This window comes from Osmia lignaria, chromosome 13 (genome assembly GCF_051020975.1).
Source record: "Osmia lignaria lignaria isolate PbOS001 chromosome 13, iyOsmLign1, whole genome shotgun sequence".
NCBI classification, from domain to species: Eukaryota; Metazoa; Arthropoda; class Insecta; order Hymenoptera; family Megachilidae; genus Osmia; species Osmia lignaria.
Window position 1 is genome coordinate 2,918,345 of NC_135044.1, and position 24,113 is coordinate 2,942,457.

At 36.0% G+C, this 24,113-nt stretch overlaps 1 protein-coding gene across 2 annotated transcripts in view; it reads left to right on the forward strand.

The window, feature by feature from the left end:
* The first annotated feature begins 1,810 nt into the window (after window positions 1–1,810).
* Window positions 1,811–24,113, forward strand: part of LOC117601843 (uncharacterized) — a 171,439-nt gene continuing 149,136 nt past the window's right edge. For both annotated transcript variants that reach the window (XM_034319074.2, XM_034319073.2), the window contains exon 1: window positions 1,811–2,125. In XM_034319074.2, the coding sequence (XP_034174965.1) occupies window positions 2,074–2,125 (52 nt within the window). In that variant the 5' untranslated portion in view covers window positions 1,811–2,073. The remainder of the gene's footprint in view (window positions 2,126–24,113) is intronic.

Sequence of the window (24,113 nt, forward strand, 5' to 3'; positions counted from 1 at the left end):
TAATAGTTGACGCTAAAGGTGTTCAAAATTTCATGAGGGAGAATTTTCATTTCGAACAAATCGTATCGAAAATCTTCACAATCTCAAGTATCCACAATCTCAAGTACCTCGTACGAGTGTTTTTAATTAGATAGATAAAAAAAATTTCTAGTAACGCGAATACCAGTCGGATACAAACAAGACAGATCGAAATTATAACCGCAAATATAGAACAGGTGATAGAACGCGTTGAACCGAGTGCAACTGACCACCGGTAACCGACAAAGTAACGAGTTCGTGGTCCTGGTAAGCAATTTTACGCGAACCAATACGACTGTGCTACACTAATAAAAAGTAACTTCCCATAAATTGGAATTTACTGTGCGGACCTATAAGAATTCATTGAACCATCAGCAACCCGCTTAATAATCGCACCATAGGGTATAAAGATCGAGCGATGCGCGAGAAGTGCGAAGAACGAAGAATTAGAGAGAGCACTGTCCATATCGAATAGTATCGGTTTAATCTAAATCCTTGTTGTTATTTAGAAAGTATCCTAGTGTAGACGCTTTAGAACTAAATTAAAAGCAATTATTAAACCCAACAAAATTAATTTTTTAACTGTTTACACTAAAATCCTTCTCAAATTGTAAGATATTAAAAGTGTCTTCAAACAAAGAACACAATGTAAATGTGTACTGTAGCATTTTTAGACTTAGACTTCACTTGTTAAAGGAAAGTGTAGGAGCGCCTCACCATTTTCCTTATTTGTCCATCTTCTTTACATATGACCACATGAAGTTCTGGGTTAGGTTCTCTTTAGGTTCTCCCTGGCTCGCCTAAGGTTCTTCCAGAGTTCTCTCAAGATTAAAGGCAAATGGTGAGTGGCTCCTCCCCTTAAACTTACTCTTAATCAACAGAAGCCTACATTGTAGCTGAGTGTACATTGTCGAACACGCTAGCCTTGCCGAGAGAAAATGACCGGCTAAAAAAAAGAGGCCTCCACTAGTGGTAAGCCATTGCTATATATAATACGCATTAATTGTTTCACTTATTTCCTTTGAAATACCGAACCAAATACTCGTCTCATATAACCGAACCTACAAATAATACGAGTATTAGAAAGAATAATGGGATCTCCTTCCTCTACATCGGTTCTTTTTTAAAAGCATCCTACTGTACTCGGCACTGTACACCGCAATAATCTACAAAGCGTGATGAATTGACATATAGAAATAAGAAACCGCAGTATGGGGGCTTGTAACATCGCTCGAGCGCATCGGTGGTTCACGATAAGGTCGGTTAAAAAGGGGTCGAGGGGCGGCAGGAAACAGAAAAGAGGTGGATAATACCGATAGAAAAATGAGCGAGGAAGACGATGCAAACGGATTGTCGGAAGCGTCAGGTGGGGTTTCGGATGCGCGGGTCTGGAAAGGGTGCGAGCGCCGGGTGGGATTCAGCGGAAAGAGGGGTGACCCCGTAGCAGATCTGGATATACTTCTACCAGAAGCTATCGAAAATAATTATTGAAATATTGTCATCTAAATATAACAATATCTTTAGATTTGCTATAATTAATAATTATCAATATAATTATATTAAAAATATTTACCCGAAGTATAGTAAGAGGAATTTTTAATAGAAATAATAATGGAATATTATAACATAACTAAAGTACAAAATAAAGTTTCCGAAAGTATTTCTATTTTTTATTTGAAATATCATTTTAGCCAGGTTTGCCCTGTGGTAGGGAGCGCGAGTAGAACGGCGCTGTCAGCTGACGCGCGGGGAAGGGTGGAGAGGGTGGATACGGAGTCGAATAGCGAATACTGGCTCAGTTTGCTTTCGTTCGTCCTCGCAGAACGTTGCTCGGCGCACTCCGCCCGTAGTGCACTTTTAATGCACTTTAGCGATTCGCCTAACAAACGACTGATTTTTCATTCGAATATAAACCGTGTCGCGGTCGTTTATTGTCTCGTGTGCCGTCGAAGTGTACGAATGTGGTCGTGATGCAAATGGCGATCAATTGGTGACGAAGAGGTGTATGTATCTTGCCACGAATAAAGTGTCAAGTGCCGGTGAACGATAAATACGATGATACGGAGTTGGTTCCTCATCTACCTCTTTCTGCTGGCATACGTTCAAGGTTAGCGCTCTCTGATCCTCCGTTTCCTCGATACACGTGTGATTGATATGCAAAAATGCATCAAATGATTTTTATGAAATTATTCGCAAATATTCCATTTTAAATTCGATTTGTTGATCAGCCAACGATGGTATCCTCTTCCTTCAACAATAGCTGAGAAGCGTATTGAACGATCGGTTAACCGATGACGTAGCAACAAATTGTTTCTGATGACGTTAGGAGTTTTAGCGAGCCCTTTACAATACTCCAGTGTTTAATATTTGTTTAATTTTTTCGCTGCAGTACAGACTAATGCGAAACAAATACCGCAGGCAAAAGAAAACTAGCAAACGACGCGTATTCTTTAGCGAATAATGTAAGAAATATTTGTTGCCAAGTGAAAATATGGAAGTTGCATTTAGAAAATTTCAAGATATACGATCTGTCTGATATTTGCTAAACAATTGCTGTCGGAAACTCGGAAGGGATGATAGTTTATGATTAGTAAAATTAGTTGAATGCCTGGAGGTGCCTGTAGCACAGACCGAGGGAATTTCTCGGCCGCCTGTAAGCTCCAATAGCACTGAAAGGGTTAAAGCACATATCTAACTACACGCGATGTACGTATAGCCCCACGTGTTTTATCTCGTCGTGTTTTCTGCTTGCGACTATGTACGAATAGAGCAGCGGAGCTATTTTCTTTCTTTCTTTCTTTCTCTCGTTTCTTTTTCTTCCATTTCCGACGCTCGTCCGAGGGTGTTGCGTGTCCTTCCAATTCGCTTTCATGAGAACGGAAGGGTTTTTAGAACACGAGCCACATATCTATGAACCGTTATGCAACTAATACATCGAGGAATCCTAGTGCAATAGCTGTTCGATAATTCACCGCTTTCGGAGCTCTGTTAACGGGCTTTTCTAAGAAACGAGAAATCGTCGAGCATCAATGATGTGGGTGTATTTTTTACAGTTCATTTGCTTATGCGACGAAGGTATACGTTCATTGAGAAAGTGAGATGCACGTGCATGAGTGAACAGGGGGCGTTCCTTACAGGGAATTATATAGCAGGAAATTATTGAGCGGATACTGTCGTGACCGTACCCTTGGCATACTTCTTTCTATGCTTCCTATTTGCCTGTTGTGTTATTGTTCCGTTGAAGCTGAACAGTTCTCGGGTATTTTTAACTTTAAAAAGACTAGAGCGGAGAGGAACTCGAGCTCACTGATTAGGAAATACTGGAAACGTATTATTTCTGTCAGATGAGACATTTCCGAAAAATTATTTCATATTCATTGTTATTCGAAATTAGTATCGAAGGGAAATCATTTTACTTCAGAAATAATGAGATTAACCCTCGGACGAGTTCTAAGTTCAGTTTTCGCGTTTCGCTATATGGTCAAGAATTTCTATCAGTCGCTGAAGGAAATTCGCGTTTCAAATATCCTTTGTTAGAAATGAACCGCTGGAAAGCGGTCTTTTCATTATGCCAACCTTTCCTGGCGATTCGAACAGGGGAAAAGCGTCTTGAAATAATCATGAAACCGTTCCTTTGCCGCTGTAGGGTAGTCGATGCAGATTCTTGTTAACTTTCACTTTAGTTATTCAAAACCCTCCCTTTCTCCGTTCGTACCTATAGTTAACCTTATCGTTCAGACTTGCTAGGCGCGCTAAAACACATCGTACTTACGTATTTTTTCTTGGGATATCGTTTCCTATTTATGAGGTCTCTTTCATTCACCGGTGAATCATGTGCTAATCGACCCGGTGCCTTGGGGGTTCGTGCATACCGAAACACGGCTTAGAAATGATCCCCTTTAAGCGGGACTACGTGTATTTAAATTGCAAAGTAATCGTTATGTCGACATGTGCAGTTTGGAAAATGCCCTCGTACCATCCGTAAGAACCGGCAAACCGATTTTCGTGGAGGATTCGACTTTTGACGAGGTTCCTTTAACATGTTGGGTGCTGTGCCAAATTCATGTTGGCACCAACCCTCTACGTTACTGTATTTATTATATGGGGTGTTCATTGTAACGATCTTATAGATAGTTCCGATAATCGGATAAAGAAGGTCATAAATAAAGATTGGTTGACAGAAAAATTATAAAATTAAATATTGCCAAAATATTCTTTGTTCGACAAAGAAACAAAGTCACTGACACTTTTTTAAATAGCACCTCAGACGGCGTTTATATTATTTTTGTTTTAACAGCCTTCTTCCTTCCTCGTACCTCAATTACAATTAAGTTTATTTAATATTCTTTAATAATAGGATCTACGGTCATTTGAGAAAGTAATAATGAATCACAGTAGGCAAACATTTGATACAATAAAGAAGTCAATTACGTAATTGGTGCTTAAGGATACTTAGGCCGTTAACTCTACGAGGATTCTCAATTGGCAATATTTAACTTTAACATAGCAAACGTGTCCTCGATTAAATCGATGGCACATTCAGCAACAAGTGTGCAATATTGTTATTATTCAAAAGCTTTTACATTTTCAAAAGTATTATTTTTAATAGAGCAAGCTTTTAAAATAGATAAATAAAAAATAAATTTGACTTATTGAATTTTATGTCATTTGTCATTAATTAATTAAATTATTTTTAATAATATTTCACACTGGTAATTAACCAAAGTCGTGGTAACATTTCTAATTGAAGAAAACCTGGTTTAATATCAATATTGCCAGCTGTTCAGTGATACGACAGCAAACAGATAATCCAGCTTTTTATTGTTGATTGCTGGGCACTGTCTCTTTGTGAGACTTACTTACAGGGATCGCAATTTTCTGAGAGTGCTTTCTAGCGGTTTTCAAACCCGACCAAATGGAAATTTTATTTCGAACTCGAGGAAGCCATGAAGGTTTTTCACGCGTAAGAAGGGAAGGAAAGTAGCGGAAAAGAAAGATAGCCAAGGGAAAGGTACACGAGAAATACCTTGAAAGATAAGAAACATTCACTGAGTATGGAGCTCCTTGGTGTACAATTTAACGATAAGCTCGTCGAACGCTAAAGTTTGCAAAATTTTTAAACCTACAATCCATACAGCTGTTAAGTTTTAACTTTAATCCTTAACTACCGTGGCTTAGAAATAATGTATTCTGTTATCTACTTTTGATTAGAGAAGCTATAAACTTAACTTTGGCAGAGTCAAACTCAACCCTCGGACCATGGAGAGAGCCCCAATTTTAATTTAGTTTTCTATTTCATGTTATTTTCATTTCCTAAATTTTACTGTTTCTCCGAAAGTTATTTTCACTTGGTTCATACAGAAATTTTACGAGGCTCGTATAAAATTTTTGTTCATTTAAAGAAACGATATCGGTAGCTTACCTTAATAGAATGTAATGTTTGAAACGATCACGATTGCCGTCGTAAGAAACACAGCTTGGCAAGGATACAGAAAGGAGGTTTTACCATTCTTTGGGCATTTTGCCGTGTCGTTTAATAGTAATGGCAATGTAATTCGTTGTAATATACTTTCGTAGGAAGTCCTCGAGTACATATTACCTCCGTTTCCTGCTTTGTATTCCTTTCTTGTTTATTACACGTTGTGTTCGTGAACTGTTAACAGTGTTGTTACGTGATTCGAGTTTCGTCGAAACAATGTTCCATTCACTACTTTATTTACCTTTAAAAATATTATCTTCTTCGAGAACTAGTTTGAAGAGAACTCTAATGATTTTCAATTCACAACTATTAGATTATTTGCCTATACAGTTAATCAATAGATACTGAACGTAATCGACCAAATTACAACGTCCGCAACGTTGTCGATCGCATTATAATCGTATAGTGTTGCAAGAGTTAACCCTTGTGACGAAGATACATCGTTAGAGGGTTGTAGTTTGCCAGTGAGAAGTTTAGCTGCCAAAGTTGTTTGCTTCAAGTCACCGTTAGTCGCTTTTGAGGTATGTGTCGCCACTGTTTTACCAGGTGTGCGTAAACGTGTAATTAACACGCCTATTAATAAGGAGTTGGATTAAGTACATCCGCGGAATGTAAATTAACACATTGCTCAAGAACATTCTAAAACCATGAAAAAGATTTTGTGCAATAATTTCTTTCCTACGTAGCGATTTGAAAATTATGTTTTTAAATTTAGAATATTTCACCTATCGGATAGCGATTCGCTGTTCCATGCATAGTGAATGACTTTCTTGCGAAATGCACTGGGAGCGAAAGGGTTAAATGTACATAGCATCCCCCAAGTCTAGTCATTATCTTTGCGACAGATCACGTACGCACAAGTTGTCGTTCTTGAAAAACTGGGACGTGGTACGTGAGCAGGTAGATTGGTAGGTGGATTGCATCTCGTTTGTAACGTTATACTTGCAGCCGTCTAAGAGACGTCACAAGCTTATAGTGTCGCGTTAACCCCGTCATCCAGAAGCGGAGCGCATTCAACGGGTTGAAGTCGTACGCAATTCCTTGTTTCCATGGATGCTTCGTGTAAATCTGGAATGCGAGATGGCGAGGCACTTTGTTCCCCCGGAAGGTTTATTATTTTTGTTATTTCCATTTGAAAGGGTGCATTTCGCTAACGAACCGGTGCTCTGCCGCTTCCATCCTGGCCCTTTTACTAAAACGATTATCATTATCATGGAAATTGTAAAGAATGATTATAGAGGGAGTTACTCGGAATTAGGATTATTGCGAGGAATTATGGTGCTGAGAAGGGTTTACGCGAGGATTACACTTTGGTGTAAAGAAGGTTAATACAGTAGTTATGAAATGTTTTGTCTATGGGTCATTGTTATTCATGGTAAACTAGAATATGGTAGAATATTAATAGGTTTAGTGCTGCGAGCTAACTAGCATTACAAATTTTCTACACTCATATAACTTAAAACAGGAAGTATCTTGTGATGGATGAAGACGTTTCGCGTAATATCGACTTGTACTACTTGCTCCAACTATAACATACAAAAATACAGATTCTTTTGCTGAATAGAATACAGGAATTCAATTAATATTAAATGAGATAAACATAAACATTGTTAGTCTCGTGAATTTGTACATATCATTGATTTTCTTTCGAAACGTATTCGTCCATCTGATTCATTTTGTCATAATCACAATTTAAAGTAACTTAGTTTAATTATCCCACCCAATAAAATGAATTACAAAAACTACATTTTTGCTTTATTTCACCACGATTGTCTGTTGTCGAATCTCATTGTTTAATTGCGAATAATTAACATGACGATATAAAAGAGTAGTTCCCTGGGATTGGGTCAAAAATGGCTTCTTTCAATTTGCTACCTTTCCATTTGTATCGAGGTAAACTACGGGCCTAATTAACCTTGTTTTCATTGTTTTTGCCTTGGTCGGATTTAAAACAGACTACAACGCAAATCCGGACAACTATTATTCAAACTGAAAGTTTCATCCACTTTAGACCGACAATGAGAAACGTAGAAATTCCCTGTTACGAGGGACATTATTAAATGTTCAATTTGTTGAGCGAACGAAGCACCATCAGGCAGAGAATTCTAAAACTTTGAATGCTCGGTAGAAAAAAAAATGTGTTGTATTTCATTGAAATATCGTTCGGTTTTAATTTCGAACATGTAGAAGAAGTATCAGACAAATGTATCTTTTAATGGTGGAAAATTTGGAAAGCCTGGATCGTTTCGTTTTAAGTCAAGCTGCGGTAAACACACTAAAAAGTCCGTGAAATTTATTTGCTCGTATTGCGACACAAGAACATCGTTACATTTTGTTTACGAAGATTAAATGTTTACCCAGGGACGCAATATTCTTTCGGCAAACAAGAAAAAAGACCGTTAAAGGAAGGAGAAGATAAAGGAAAGATAATAAAGATAGAGTTTATTGCTGCCAAAAATACCACGCCTTTCTTTTTGGAATTATTCTTAAGCATCAGAAGCAGCGCTGGATTAAGGGAAGGTCTAAGGGGGGCAGCCCTGGGTCGGACTTTTCAGGAGGTTCAGTTACAAGCTTTCTATTTACTATATTGAAAAATATAGAATGCAATTTTGTTCGGAATAAATTTTAATTTTTGAACCAAGTTTATTAACTAAGGGAGGCGAAAAATTAATTCATAAATTAATTTGTAAAAGATCAAAGGTTGTTTTATCAATACGTTTACAAATTCTCGTTCAGAGCTGTCTTTACGCAATGATGATCACAAAGATTGACAAACACGTTGTCGAGGGTCGTAATAATTATAGGAAAATGTAATTAGATTACACGGTACGGATGATTGTTCGCGCGACAGCTTTACATTGTAATTTCAGTAGTAATGAAGTGTACGTTGATTCGTGTAGCAATTGAGGTTTCGTGCGTGTTGCCACGCTTATTAGAGATGATCAGCTTTAATAGAAGCTCAGGAATTTTAATTATATCGCGCACGCTGTATCGCGACACCGAAATGCTTGTGTCACCGGATAGTGAAACAACGCGTTACCCATGATTGTACTGTAATTTTTTCACGTAAAATTCTTTTCCCATCGAGCAAGTGAGTTTCATATTTCTATTAAAAAAAAAACAATTCAGAGGAAGTACCAAGAAATAACTACTAAATATTTTATTAATGAAGATTTATAAATGCTTTATTAACCTCTGAAATTGGTAACCATGCGCTCATAGAACCTGCCACCGGCGATAATTAATTTAGATAATACAAAATGGACGCGAGAGTAAACAGCAGAGTTCCATTGCGTTATTATATACCAGGTGGTGAATTTCTAAATACAGGAATTCTAATTTAATTTGATGACAAAAGTTTTCGAAACTAGCATTTATCTGTCTAAAATTGTAATTTTAATAAAAGTTAGCGCATACACATTTCATTAATATATAGAATGTTACTGTTATCGATCAGGAAATATTTTTTTTCAATTTTGTGCATCACAAAATGGTAATAAACGTTCACAAACATTCGACCCTTGTGTCTCCAATTACGTTTATATAACCGTGGATAATGAAGCTATCACCTTCATAATTAATCATGTAGCACAAGGAGCGAACGTAGAAACTGAAATTAATAGAGCGTTGTAGAAAACACCGTTGGTACCACGATATCGATTTCCTTACATCGTTATTCAAAGTGTCGGGAAAGTATGGTCAACATGTCAGAAAAAGGTAAACGAGGGAAGTGAAAAAAAAGGAACACGTTAAAAACTGCATATTTAATCTTACATTGATGAAAATTCTTTTAAAACGATAAAGCCTTGTCGCACATCTTCAACTATTTCGCTGCGGAATATAATATAGAAAGGTGTTAAAACAATTGGTGTGACTTGGACTTTTTCTTGGAGTGGGCCAGCTCCCTTAGAAATTTTATAATTTTATAACTTTATAATTTTGAAATTTTTAGGACCTGGAATTTGAGAATTTTGGAACCCTGTAATTTTAGTAATTTGGAAGTTGGGAATTTTAAAATGTAAGTAATCTGAAAATTTGAAATTTCAGAATTTTGGAGTCTTAAAATCCAGTCTTAAAAGAGTGTAAGTAATCTGAAAATTTGAAATTTCAGAATTTTGGAGTCTTAAAAGGCCAGTCTAGATTTATATGAGGACCAGTCCCACTCTGGCCCCTATCTACTTACACCAACGTACACAATCATTTAAAAATTGACACAAATTCTAGATACTCATAGTTACTGCTACTTGGACACTCAGCAAGGAGTTAAATTATCCTTCGAAACGAAGATAGGGAATGAGCATGCACTATCAAACGTGCCAAGGAAATGGAGAATTGGCTTCGTTTAATTCTTGGTGTTAAGACGGTTTGCACTTGTACGGAAAGCTTCTAAACTCCGAGCCTCATTATCCAATTTTAATGAACTTTCATCCATTGATAAACTCTGTGATTACAAATTTACGTGTATATGATTTTGAGCAAAGAATAAAGAATAATTATTGTTATCGAAACGATTGACATTTCTTTTTTCATTATATTTTCTTGAATAACAAGAGTAAAAAGGAATTCAAGTACAGATTGAAAATTAAATCTCCATCTGTCCTGAAATCATTTTTATCGTCGCAAAGACTTCCTTCTTAAGTAAACAGAAATCAATCGAGCAATTACGATTCCCCCGTCCCAATAGCAATCCGGTAAACGTCTTATTAATTACGATAAATCCAACATCGTCGAACGATTCTTGGTAACGATTTCCAGGACGTTTTACGATTCGCATCTGCGCGATTGCATCTCGATTAAAGCGGATTCATCGTTTATATGCTTCGATACTGGTTCGAGAAATACGGGTGAAATGGATCGTCGATTTGCTTGGGAAATAGTTTCGTTGACACGTTGCCGGCATTGTGCTATTCCGACGCGGCTCGTAAACTACTCATGTGTCGATTACAGACATGGCAGCCTCTTCTTTCACCGTTGTTGGTGTGCAATTAGAGGATTAGACGTTCATAGCCGCGAAAATCACAAAGCCGGGTACATAGAGATATAAAGCGATGCGTAACCGAGCTTTTCCTCATTGTTGGTTCAAATAGAGAAAAAGGGTTTTAATCTTTCATTTTGACTGTAGATTAATTCTCTTACAAACAGTAAAAAAGATTAATTTCATCAAAATAATGAAATTAAACCTGCTGCCAAACCTCGAAGGATCCTCTTAATCTCATAATTAAAATTTATTTGAAATAAAGTTAAGTAATATTTAACCACAAATTTAATCGTAATATTTTCGAGATAGAGAATAGAAGATTTACAAAGGGCCCGCTGGAAAGTATGGCCTGGGGCTGTAACTCCCTTTAAATCTACCCTTAATCCTTCGCTGATCAATACAATATTAAAAGATGAATATATGCAGAACACTTTCTCATCAGTTTCAAAATGAACAAAATTCTGGAATTAATTATCGCATGAGTAAACGTATTTATATAAAGTAACGTTTCACTATGGAGACCTGCAAGGATTCATTTAAAGAGCGAATAACGGGCGGTATTAAATTTATAATATATGAAACTCATAGGAAAACGAAACGGCTTCAAATTCTAAAAGAAATACTCGGGGCTGATGGTGTTCTCCGCTGCGAGTGAAAGGTGAACACAGAAGAAGCATAATATTTCAGTAAAACGCGGCTCGAATTCAAACGGAAGGGAACAAAGGCAGTGAAAAATTACATGCCTGCGAGAATGTTTAATTTATGAAGGGATATTTCTGTTGGTCCAGAATCTGATTATAATCTCGTGAACACAGCCAAACATATTTTGGATGGAAATTTCTCTCGCACGTGTCCGGCAAATTCTTTTTTCCACGTTCTGTGGACGAAGCATAACGAACGACGCTTTGACGGAATACGCAATGCGTCCAACATTCAGGAACGGTTGATCGTAATATAGTTATTAATTTAATTGCGGGTCGCATTAATTGCATTGCCTTCAAACTGGTCGCACGTGATAAATCGTACGCAATATGCATAATGATGCGATCCGACTGGGCGAAAATTTCTGCGGACGGAGAATCAACAGCGGAGCTTAGAAGATTGTGCTTGCCCTTACGATCAATTATGCTCGTTTATGATCGATCCTAATATGTATTAACAAGAAATCTTAATCACGAATAAAAGATACCACTTAAACAAAACTAATTACAAGAAATGCTTTTTATCAAAATATCGATAATTAGTTTTAACGTTAATTGTGAAATATATTTTGAATACAACGAATAACGAAAAGCTATACTTTGCTTGTATTCGTTCCCAATTTTAATTAACATTTCAACTGATCTTAATATATTGAATTTTATATAGGTACATGTAATACTAACCGTATACTGATGAATGAGAACTGAATGAAACGTGAGCAAATCCCATTTAATTTCAAAATTAAATTGAATAAGACAGAATAGATTTTTCTGTAAATAATCCAGGCTCTGTTATATCCCGATCAAAAAACACAGATTTCATCAAATCATCCGTAACGTATAATATTCCACATTTTTAGTAATTCCTTTTAATTTAAAATTTAAAAATTTACCAGTTTAGTAATACATGTAAATTCAAAAAATTATTTTTAAAAAAAAGCAAAAGTTTTTAACTATTACGTTAACAACTCAACTTATTGTAGCCTATTGAAAACTTTACTTGAAAGGAAACTAAAATGTAATTAATTCATAATAAAAAAAAGAATTTCTTCAAAGTGAAAGAGGTAGCCACTTCCGTTTGCTATTCGGTCCAGCGAAAGCTACCTTTTAATTTTTCGAAAAATATAATTTCCTGTGTTACACGACTGCGCGTACTTGTCAATTTACTTCTCCCGGAAACGCGGGTAACTTGTTCGCTAACTAAAAGTTGAAGAAAAATTTTGCACCCGGCAAGGAGATTAAACTTCGAAGAGATAGAAAATAAGTTGGCTGACTGGTTGAGAAAGTGTAATAGTGTATTTAAATGATACGTATCGACGATGTGCCACGCAAAGTTCACCGGTTCACTCGCTTCTATCTTTTTTCATTCTCTCTGTATCGAAATTTAACGAAACTCTTGAATTTTTGCATCGCGTGGTTATTCAGACTGCTTCTACTTTATGCGATAGCCATGACGTTAGAAACTGGCATTCTAGACTATGCATCACGGATAAAATATCACGTGTACGTGTACCCCCTTTTGTGTATATGTATGTTACTGACGAAAAATAAAATACGACAATGTATTGACTTCTTAATTTATGAAAAAAGTCTATTTTTGAGAAATATAGTGCTCTGTATGCTCCGAAATAAATTTTAAAACTTTAGCTGTTAATAATGGTAATAATTTTCCATAGGAAAAATGGGGATATAAGATAAGCAGAAATTCTGAAAATCTTAATTTTTTAAGGGCTCATTTCTTACATCGTCATTTCCCCCAGGGATGCCTAAGGAAAAGGGCGGGAAGGCTGATTTAATGGCGAGTGTACAGACATCGTAATATTCTAAAATTTTAATATCTGTGTCAGCAGCAAAAATTCTTCCACGAATTTTAATATTACCGTGAATTCAGTAGTTTATAATCCAGCGGGGAAACAAATGATATTTCAAATTTTCATTAAAAGTAATTGCAAAACATTTGATGGTAATTAAAAATTATTGACCCGGTATGCTCCCGTTCTAATAAACAACAATTTTTACCAGACAATCGCTTGCAACAGTAATATTTTATTCAGGCTTAAATACTTCACTGTTGTAGTTTCGGTGCTTATTTTATCGCGGTTTGAAATTATGACTTATCTTTTAACGCCGTTAACGCGCAACACGCGTGACTTATTCTTAGCTTGAATACGGAGGGAGAGCTAGCATAATTACAGTCCACACGTGTTTAATAAAGACACGAAGATTTATATGCGAGTACGTTTGAACATTTTCAAGGAAAAATCGTTCCTCGTAATAATACGTTCACAAAATTATGGGCGTATCTGGTTTTGTATCAAGTGTCAACACGAAGAAATTTACATCGTGCGACGTTCAGTGCACGTAATTTATTGCGTTTAATGTTTTACTGCAATCCGAGGCTTCTAATTGTAACGTGTAATTGGGGTGCATAATTTTATGACGTTTATTTCTAAGTATTACTTGGAGAATTATAAAACTGAAATGCAAATTCTTTCTAATTTTAAATGTTACGTGAATTTAAGTAGGTGTTCAATTCTTTTTATTGAAGATATAACAATTTATAAGTGGATGCAAACAATTTCTGAATGGCACGAATAACGATAAGTCCATTTTTAGATCGCGTAATGCTCTACTTCGCGCATTACTAATAACCGTAATTAGATACACGCGGAAGTGTCTTAGAAGACGAGTTCGAAAGGGAGTACATGATAATGCTGGCGTGTGCATAAACGCCTTTAGTAAACTTTATGCACGCGTGCGTATACAGAAAGATGCGATATCATAGTCAACTGCGATACATAAACTTCCTTGACATACATACACCGCTACAGCAAGGGTAGTTTAAGGGTGGCTTGGGAATGGAGGGGGCCGCTATATCACCGTTGTTTCGAGACATCGAGAAACCTCGATTCACCCCTGTAAATTCTTTTCCCTTCCTTTTCTTTATCTCCTTATTCGCCACCGAGTCGCCTTTATAACAACACTGAATTTATAAAACGAAATTTTAATTAAATTTTAAATATCAATGATCTGTTTAAAATCATATTGGTATTATTGACGGATTTTAATATTATTTCTTCCGCGGATTATAAGCAATAATTACTGTATTAATTGTCGGAGGAGAGTATTAAACTACACGAATCAACAGTTTCATATCCAATTAAATTAATCTATTTCAAATGATAATTATGAGAAACATAATATATGTTGATTCAATATTTTCTAATTAGTAACGATGACGCTCCTCCCCTATTTTATTCCTGAGGTTAATTTATGATAATATTTCTGACAATAAGTGGCAATTATTCGCAAGTAGCCGTAGTGCCTTTGTAGTTTACGGTGAACATAATTAATTGCGAATATAATGAGAATTTCGGAATACAATTTCTTTCACGTTACACTCTGGAAAACTGAATTGCATGGCGTTACAATGCTCCACGCTAATACCAACTTCGTTGACACTAGGTTAACCTACCATTGTTCGGTGAACAACCCACTTGGGGGTTGAAACCCTTGCAACACGGAAACAGTCGTTGGAATAGACGTGTGCTAATCCAAGCCAAGGCAGAAACACTTTGTCTAATGATAAGTTATCGGACGTTCAAGCAGATTATCGGAACAAGCAAGGATATTCAGTGGAGAGGAGAATGCACGAGGAATAATGTAGGTCATTTGGAAAGCCTTCGAGTGTCTGGATGGAAGGAGAGAGGGAAATTTTAGAAAATTGCATTCATCCCCCTCATTCATACCCTCCTCGCGATTAAATTCACCATCTGTCCTCCTTAGCTCAATTGTTCTCACTAACATTTTGGGACATCAGAGACGAGAGATAAAACCATTTCAAAAGCAGTTGGGACAAACAAGCTACACTATTAATTTAATTAAATTCCTAAAAATACATAGGACACTAGCATTCACCTACACACTTAAAGATTTAAGTCATCCTAATTTTCAGAAGAATTCAGCAGAATTTTAATATTACACTTTATTAATTATATCAAACTTCAATTTCGTTTTTCAATTAATCATTGTAAACGTGTTCTGGATGATTTGTCTGGAAAGAAAAACATACCACTATTCATTTTTCTATATTTGCTTTTCTATAAAAATGAATAGCGTAAGTTTTTATTTCTAAAAAAACCTGTGCACTATCCATTTATGATTAGTTAAAACGAATGAATGAAAAAAAAGGGGTATTCGGATTTCATCCAAAATATCTAGCGCAAAAGGTATTGAATTTCTGCAAAATCATTAATTTTTCGTATATCACGAGCAGCAAATCCGTGATAGCCAGGGCAGGTTAGTTCGTCGGTGGTGAACGCGGATTAAATTGATTTAAAGAGATGGCCTGCTTTAAATTTTCATAGGACAGCAGGGTATATGGGTTTCACGTATGGGGCACTGAGGATTTTTCTTGAACAAAGAAAAAAGAGACCTAGAACAAAATTGAAGGGATCGATATGTAGGGCGAGTAAACAATTGTCCAGGATTCTGGTGCAATGCACTTTGCAAATATTTGAAAATCGACCTGCGTACGTTTTAATCCCTGCAATCGTTGAAAAATTACAAAAATTCAAATTTTTTATTTTAAGACGAGTTTTTCATTATTAGTTTCTCTCGTGAGCCTCGCAATTAATATTCCTAAATTACGCAATATGAAATGGTTAATGTGGTAACTTGTACGTATTGGTACTGCACGAATATTCAGAGATTGATTATTTGTGACGCCATTATCATTAATATTTAATGCGAAAATCGGATGAAATTACAGTTTATCTCCGTTAAATGTTCGATTAAATCCATTTAATAGTAGAATTCTGTATAAAGATATAGTGCATCAATTTCACGATCGGTTTTATGAAAATAGTTTTACCTGAAGTAGAGTAACATAAAACTGAGATAATAAGTAGTAAATTTTGAAAATAATTCTTTCAAAAATACTATGCCTTATAAAACACAATTGTTATTTTATAGAAAATCCAAATTAACTAAAATTAAAACACCAAAATTAAAGTTGAAATCGATTTCTTTTTTCAAAAATTGAATTTCTGAACGGATTCCAGATAATTACTGCATGAGAATTTATCAGAATTATACACTGACTGTTGCAGACCACAAAAAATATTAAAATTTGTTATACACTAATTCAGCAGGAATTCTTGCTACGAACATTTTCAACATGCTGTAAGTGTAAATGTTAGAAACACAACAAAGGATTTCGAAGAGTTGGTTAATTGAGCTGAACATTTGCGAGTGCTCGGTCTGAAACGGAAAACAATCCACCCGGAAAGCTTTTCCACGAGGATCCCTGTATTGTGTCAAAATAGAATGCGACTTCTCCACATCGTGGAGAAGATTACTTCCACCTCAATAACGTATATCGGTATTAGAATGCCCACATCAATATTTTCTTCCGTCCTGTTTCGTTTCCTCCTTTCGCGGCAATGTCTTCCCGGGAAATAACCGTCCTCTTTGCTTTCTGAAACTTGGAAAGCCCCTTTTTCGTTCGCCGGTAAAGGAAACAAGAACAAGACCAAGGGGAACGAATATCTCGTAGCAACGGATCGTGCGAATTCCTTTTTATTTTATTTTCAATGATTTACTCCCTTACGAGGAAGGGTAGAAAAAGGAAGGGAGGAAGTGTAGAAATCTCCTTTAAGTTCATCGTATATACGAGCACGCGCTCGAAATATGTATTTCGAGATGATTTATGCCAGCTCCGTGCAGATTTATCGCCAACGTCGACGCGTTGTCCGTCCTATATTTTCCAACGTGTTAAAAGTCAAAGGGTTATATCCTTGCTATGTCAAGCCGAACGAATCCGGCCCATGAAAAATTAATTGCATTATCGGCGAGAATTTTGCATCGTTTGACAGGCTACCGTTTCCAGCCGCAACGTTAATTAATTTTTTTCTTTTTTTTTTTTTTGCAACGCTACCCTGCTCGAACGAGCACGCGGAAAGTGCACGTATTCTTTTGAGCACAAAGCACCGATCCACCTACACTTTTCAAGTTAATTGATGTTTATTTACCGGAAGTTACAAAGTGTAACTTACTTTGCTCGTAACAGAATTTCCGTCGCGTCGTTTTTGTTGTATCGAGGAAAACGAAAGAACTGACATCGCGTCGTTGGGAAACTGTCACTCGATAAAGGAATTTTATTTCTGATAGAGACTGGTTTTATGAAATATTATTGGCGGTGAGTTTAAAACAGTGATTGATATTAATAAAACAATTACAATCTAGAAACAAACGCCTCGTTTAATGAACGATAGAGGTGGGCGGATACCCGAAACTTCGCTTGGGCGAGCTTGGGCGACAACGAAATAGTAACACGATAACACTTTGGACCGAAGCTACCCAACTTCTTCTGAGCATGCTTGGAAGTATCGGGCTACCCGAACCCGCTCGAGTTCGCTCGACTTTCCAAGTACCCGTACAACCCCCGGTGAAAAAGTAAATAGAAGCATCAAGGGAAGTCAAAGATAACCCCGATCGACAAACGTGAGGGAACGGAAGATGTATTTCACACCATTTTTTGGGGAGTAAAAAGAATCAGGAATCGAAAAAATCCACAGGTAACTGTATGGGGTTCGATGAAAGGTGACTATGAATTGATACATCATCGCGTAACAGATCCGACTTTCGTTGAACGCTGTTACTTCTTTTTTCCATTGATAAAAGCGTTTACGTTTGGTTATTTTCCTGTGAAACGAACGGTGGTATTATTTTTTTTTATTTCATGAAAAGGAAACCGTGGCGAAAAAATGTTCGGTTCGCAGTGAAACATGGTTATTCGTCACGGTCAAACTTTTCCATCGAGTTGGTCGTGTTAAATTTTGTTCCTTTTTTTCGCTCATAACGGAAACAAAAGGGAAGGAAAACATTTCGTGTTACGATTGGTAAAGAAGGTTAAAAACTGAGATCCGGAGATTACGTTTCGATTGCATCGCAAAGGTGTTGCTTTTTATAGCTACAATAAATTGTCAAGTATCTTGTGTTTGATTATTCGAGATTTATTTCCTTCGAGACAATTGGGTATTTATTTTTATGCTGAGATAAAAATTGCACGTATCTTTCAGTTAATTGTAAGATCTAATATTTTAAGAAATATTTCATACTCAATTATGATAAAAACTATTACCACAAGCACTCAAATGTTTCGCTCGTTAATTTCCCCTGAGAAAATCCAAAATTTACAGCATTTCTACCCTGAAAAGCAGTAAAAAAAGATTCGTTTTACCCCAACTGATACACGGATACAATATTCAAATTACTACATACAGGTGCGAAGGATGAAAAGTAGAAAAGTCGCGGAAAATCGTCGTCTGAATTCATAATCTTCCAAATATCAGCGTGGACAAAAAGTCGTTGGTTTCCCGCCATTGTGTGCTTTCTTTCCTCGCGAAAAATATGGAATGATGGTTAAATTGCGCTGCCACGGAAATAATTCCTCCATGAATTTTCATGTCACGTCTAGCGTTGCTCGAAAAGATAATATTCCGATTCGTTTTGACATCAGGAGGAAACCGATGATAAGATATTTCTTTAGGAAATTGCAATTTTGTGAAATGTCACAAATGGATCGAACGAAGCAGGTGTGAAAAATTAAACTTAAAAAAAAAAACGTTATTACCTTTGTCTCGGTTTTTCATTTTGCATGACGTATAATTGGGAAAGTTCTTGCACCTCCAATATTTACACAGATTTTCAATAAATCGGTTCGATCCAGTCGAAAAATAAAATATTCCCTTCCTACCGTCGACAAAAGACCCGCTATTTTTCACGAACGATTATTGCTTTATTCGACTTTTTTCTTCTTCCCTTGACCACGACGACCAAATTCTCTTCCACTAGCTTTTTTTTATCATGATACAGTTGGTCCACGTGGTTGGCAGAAATATTCAAAGTTTCCGTTCGAATTTGATCTTTTATCATCCAGCTACCACCGACATTCGTTGACACGATATCGTTTTTCGATCGTTTCAGGATCCACTTTTTGTTTGCACCGAAATCAGAGGGAATTAAAATGGTTCTGGAAGTACTTTCGAATGGAACTTGCGGAGCGCAGTATCGTTTTTGAACGATTGCTGCAGAAATTCGTGGAATGTTTACAAATTGCTCGAAATAGAATTGTCATTCGAAGTACTCCAAAAATTTTGGTTCAGTTAAATCTTCAAATGTAACATTTGAATGGAAATATTTTAAACAAAGTAACCATTATAAATTAGCGTACTAATGTCGAAATTAAATTGAAAATAATAAATTTTGTCTTTAACTAAAAGTCACAGTAATAACTAAAATTTTCATTAAAAATAATGGTATGAAACCTTGTACAAACTTAAAATACTTAAAACATTATGATTTGCATTTTATTTCATTTAGACTTTGGAAAGCAGAGGAAGAGGTCTAAAACAATAATTTCAGAAGGTTTCAAATTAAAATTTCAATTATTTCAGATATCGTAAAATTTGTTCATAATCATATTCTAATTGAATTCTCTACGTTCAACACGATGATGTTCATGTAATGTAAAGGTTTCAAGAATTACGAATAAAACCAATAAAACGAAATTCGATAATTAACAAATATTTAATTTCCATATTGGAAAAGGTTAGCCGAGAAAATTAGCGTATTGCACAGTACTGCAAAATGAATTCCGCAATAAATTCAATGTAATTGCACGGTTGAATTTTTACGACGAAATTCGCCGCTTTCACGACACTTGCAACTGCTCGGATAATTAGTGACTCTACAAATGAATGTCTGTTATTATGGTGTCCGGATTGTTGCCAAAGATCATTCATTATTGTCTCGCGCACTATAGCCGGCATGATTTTGTTAATAATATGTGAACAATATTTTAAATAATCGTTATTTTTCCCCTTCAAATCCGTCGCTTTATACGTATAAAAGCCAATAAAAATTTCAATACACATAAATTGTTACGATTCTGAAAATATAATATAAATAGGAGAACATTTTTCAGTACAACCTTTCTTTTTTGATACATTGTTCGATGTGTAAAATCAATTTGCATTCACCATATGGCGAGCACACATTCGTGCAAACGCATGCTTCATGCTTCGATAAATATGTGGGTATATTTTGACGCACTTCCGGCTGCGTGACTTCACGGTATAGATTCTTCTGTTAGCCAACGATTCAGCAAAAACACAAATTAACTTGAACAGAAGAAGTGCCTGGTTTTGAATCGATGCAGCGAATGGAACAGAAATGTTTATATTTTAAATTTTATTTCTTCGTTACGTTTTATTAAATTCAGAAAACGAAAATAATATGAAATAATTGGGGCTGTACGAGGATTAATCGTTTAAAAAACTGAAAATATTCGAAAGAAAATTTTGTATTTCATATGTTTCTCTTTTCGCATTAATTTTTAGAGGAAACTCTAAACAGTAGATGTAATTTTCGATGTATGAAGTTTCCATTCGACTTTTTTTTTCGTCCGCAATTCTATTGCGATTCCGCTTTATCGATCGGCTGCAACGCGCGCGAGTACAGAAAGGTCGACAAGCGGCACGTAATTTCTATTGAAATTCAATTGGTATCGCAAGGATGGGCGATGGAAAAAGAGATGGAGGCGAATCGAACGAAAATGCCTACAAAAGCTAGTGTTTCTCGCGACAAGGGTCTTTATGATAACCAGCTCGCAACGAGGTTGCAGTAGCTCGAGTTTGTGCGCTGAATGCACCGAGATTGCTTGTGCATCCTGGCTGACTAAGCATGGAGTCAGCAGTACGCTAATTTCATGAAAAATGAAATGTTATCGCGAAAGAAGTTGGATTTATTCACATCAAAACAGGGACGCATAAAAAGCCCTGTAGAAGAGGTCAAGTTTTGCTTTCATTTTCTCAAAAACATTACAATCAACCATGTTGAAAGATGTCAAACCTATCCTAAACACGACTGAAAATGAATGCTTTAATTTGCAACTTTTTAATATCGCAGCCGCAAACAATATGCCACCCATTTTTCACCTGCTTCTCACAGGTGCTTCCAATTATTTTCCCGGGTAGATCGTGTTAAAAAGAGATTTGCGAGAAAGTAGATAGCTATATGTAATTGTTGGGGGTGTTTCTCTGGTGGCAAGTATCGAAAGTACCGCCACCATGATGCACAATTCAGTGGAGTGATACGTAGTTAAAATTCTTTGCGGGAGATGCTGGTATTTATAATCACGAGCGAGAGTAGCTGGGGTTCGTTCTGCTTTGCATAATCTGCATAATTCGACGGGCCACGTGAATCGTTGGTTTATTTTGAGCTCTTTGGAATTCTTAGTCAGGTGTCTATCGCAAGAAGTCGTAGAAAAAGGAAATTTGGACAAAGGGCTTTGCGTTTGACAGGGTGCTTCTAAAGATAAAAAATAAAAATTATTTCGACTTTCTTTACGTCGCGCTAAGAACACGAAAGAAAATTAATGAAATGTACTCACTGTGCGATTCTATTTTATATATCGAATACTTTAAATTATGAAGTAAGATAAGAAATATATAAACGAAAAAAGAATACAGGATAAAGAAGTGAAAGAATGAACACAAGATAAGAACAGAGGGTAAGATGAATGATGACAAGAAACACGTAGAACATAAAACTTGATATACATTGCAGATACAGAATCCGGTGCCGTACACAAGGAAGTAATTCCACCATGATATTATGTCTTCTGAACTCTGACATTTTTCTATATCATTAATTTAAGAATGATAACGTCAGAGGTACATACGTTGAAGAAAATAATTTTCACTAGCGTAAATATTCCATTGTTAAATGAATGTGATTTTTATCAACGCTTCCCCCCCGAGGGATTTTCTTCGGTGAAAACTCTACGGCTAATGAAAAAGAGTGAGCTGCTAGTTAATCATACACACAAACGAAAAAGTTACTTTCCACGTACGCGACAAAAGGTAATGTTAAATGATACAAATCTCCATATTAACTTCAGTATACCATAACTGCGTTTATAAATAAAACCATGAAACGTGTATCAAATAAATTCGCAGAATTTTCAGCTTAAAACAGATAGACCGATTGGAGTTCGATTAAAGCGGCTAACGAAAATTGATATATTGATTTGATCAAAATATTCTTTCTATAGAGGATACGGTCGAAACTAATTGCTATCGGAAACTAAAATCGTACTTTTCGATTCAATCCCAATCGCGTTTCCTTTTTTTGCTGATAGGTTTCTGATAAAATAACAAATAGGGAAATTGTTCGATTAAAACAGCCTTCTTTTTTTTCAAAATGAATTATAGGTATTTCAATATAAAATGTTTCGAATTCTGACGATTTCATCGTAGAGACAATCAACCGTTCGAAAAAACGTCAAATCGAAACTTTGCTAATTAAACAACAAATAGATGCATCGTGCTGGTTAATATATACAATGCAAGTTGTGAAACTTAGAACGAAGTTGCAAAGTCATTAAGAGTCGGACGTATGTATCTCGTGGACTGCTCCAATTATGGAAACGTTTAATGTCAATGGCGGAAGTTAAGCGATACCGTAACAAAGCTGATAGCTGTGGAAAATGATAGCAGATGAATTTTGTTACAATCACATCGTTCGGAAGGGATATTGAAAACAAGAGATGTGATAGGAAATTTTTGTTACATCGAGTGTCGATAAATATCGAAGTTGCTACGGCATCGATGATTGAAACAACCGGAAACTGTATGGCAGCCTGTACTCCCAACAATCTGGTGAGACCTGACGATGAATGGCTAAAGTTGGAACGACAATCGATAATAATTTATTTGCAGTCGCAGTTGCACTTTCTATTGGCAAAGTTATTTCGAATTTCAGCTTTTCTTCGACGTTTCTTTAAGAAAAAGATCTACTCTATTGTGTGATGTACTGTGGAATTTTCCTTTAAGATAAAGTGAAAGACGTTCCAAAAAATTGGTGTGAAATCGATATCACTTCACTGTTTTTGGATATCAAAATTTCCTTTAGCAAAATGGGTCCAGTTAGTTATCGTTAGTCGGACAACTGGCAGTTCGATTAGGAGCTTCCTTTACGGCTCTGTCGGAACGAAACGTTTAAAAGTTGAAAGCTATCTAATTTCGTAAACGGGGTGAAATGACGTTCAAAGTAATGTCGCGCAGGATCAACAGAGTTATTTGCTTGATTCGACTGTGCGTTGGCCGCAGAATTATCCGGTTTCATTTGTAGCGCAAACAAAACTGGCCTGGCTCAAAGTAAATACATATAAAATATCGTGGTTAAACCACTGAAGGAATCCTTTTTTCGAAATTGCTTTTTCAACCGGTCAAATGAAACCGAAATTTTTCACGAACCCCTTTTATCTGTTGCGCGCTATTTGGAATGTTACGTGCCTTCAGCATCGCCAGATATTTGATTTTCGATGAAACAACATTCGATACCCATGAAATTATAATTCTTGTCAGGTTTTCATTTGCTTCGTTAATTCGATTTGGTCCTCATTTTTAATTTATTTAATATTAAGAGGGAGAGAGAAAATATTTTTCAAACTGTACTCCTGTTTTAATCGAACGTATTTTTTAATTATAACGAAACTATCAACCAAAGATTAAGAGAATTTTCATATATTTTATTATAACTGAAGCGGGATCATTATAATTTACTGATAAATTTACGTATGTAAATTATTTAATGTACATAATGCGAGTTATTTCAAACTCTTCAATTATATGGTCGTTTGATTCTAGTTTCCGTATTAATTCATTCTATTTCACAATTCCCTTATTTAGTTCCGCTTTGCAGAACGGTTGTTCATATCCCAATGCAATTTATTATACTAACATTATTGTTGCAATTATGATATTGTTTCCAGACCACTAAGCGAATTACATATTTCAAAGTACAATACATCTAGCTCCTATTGAATGCTCTATACGATTTACTTATGATTATTAATAGGATGGTATCC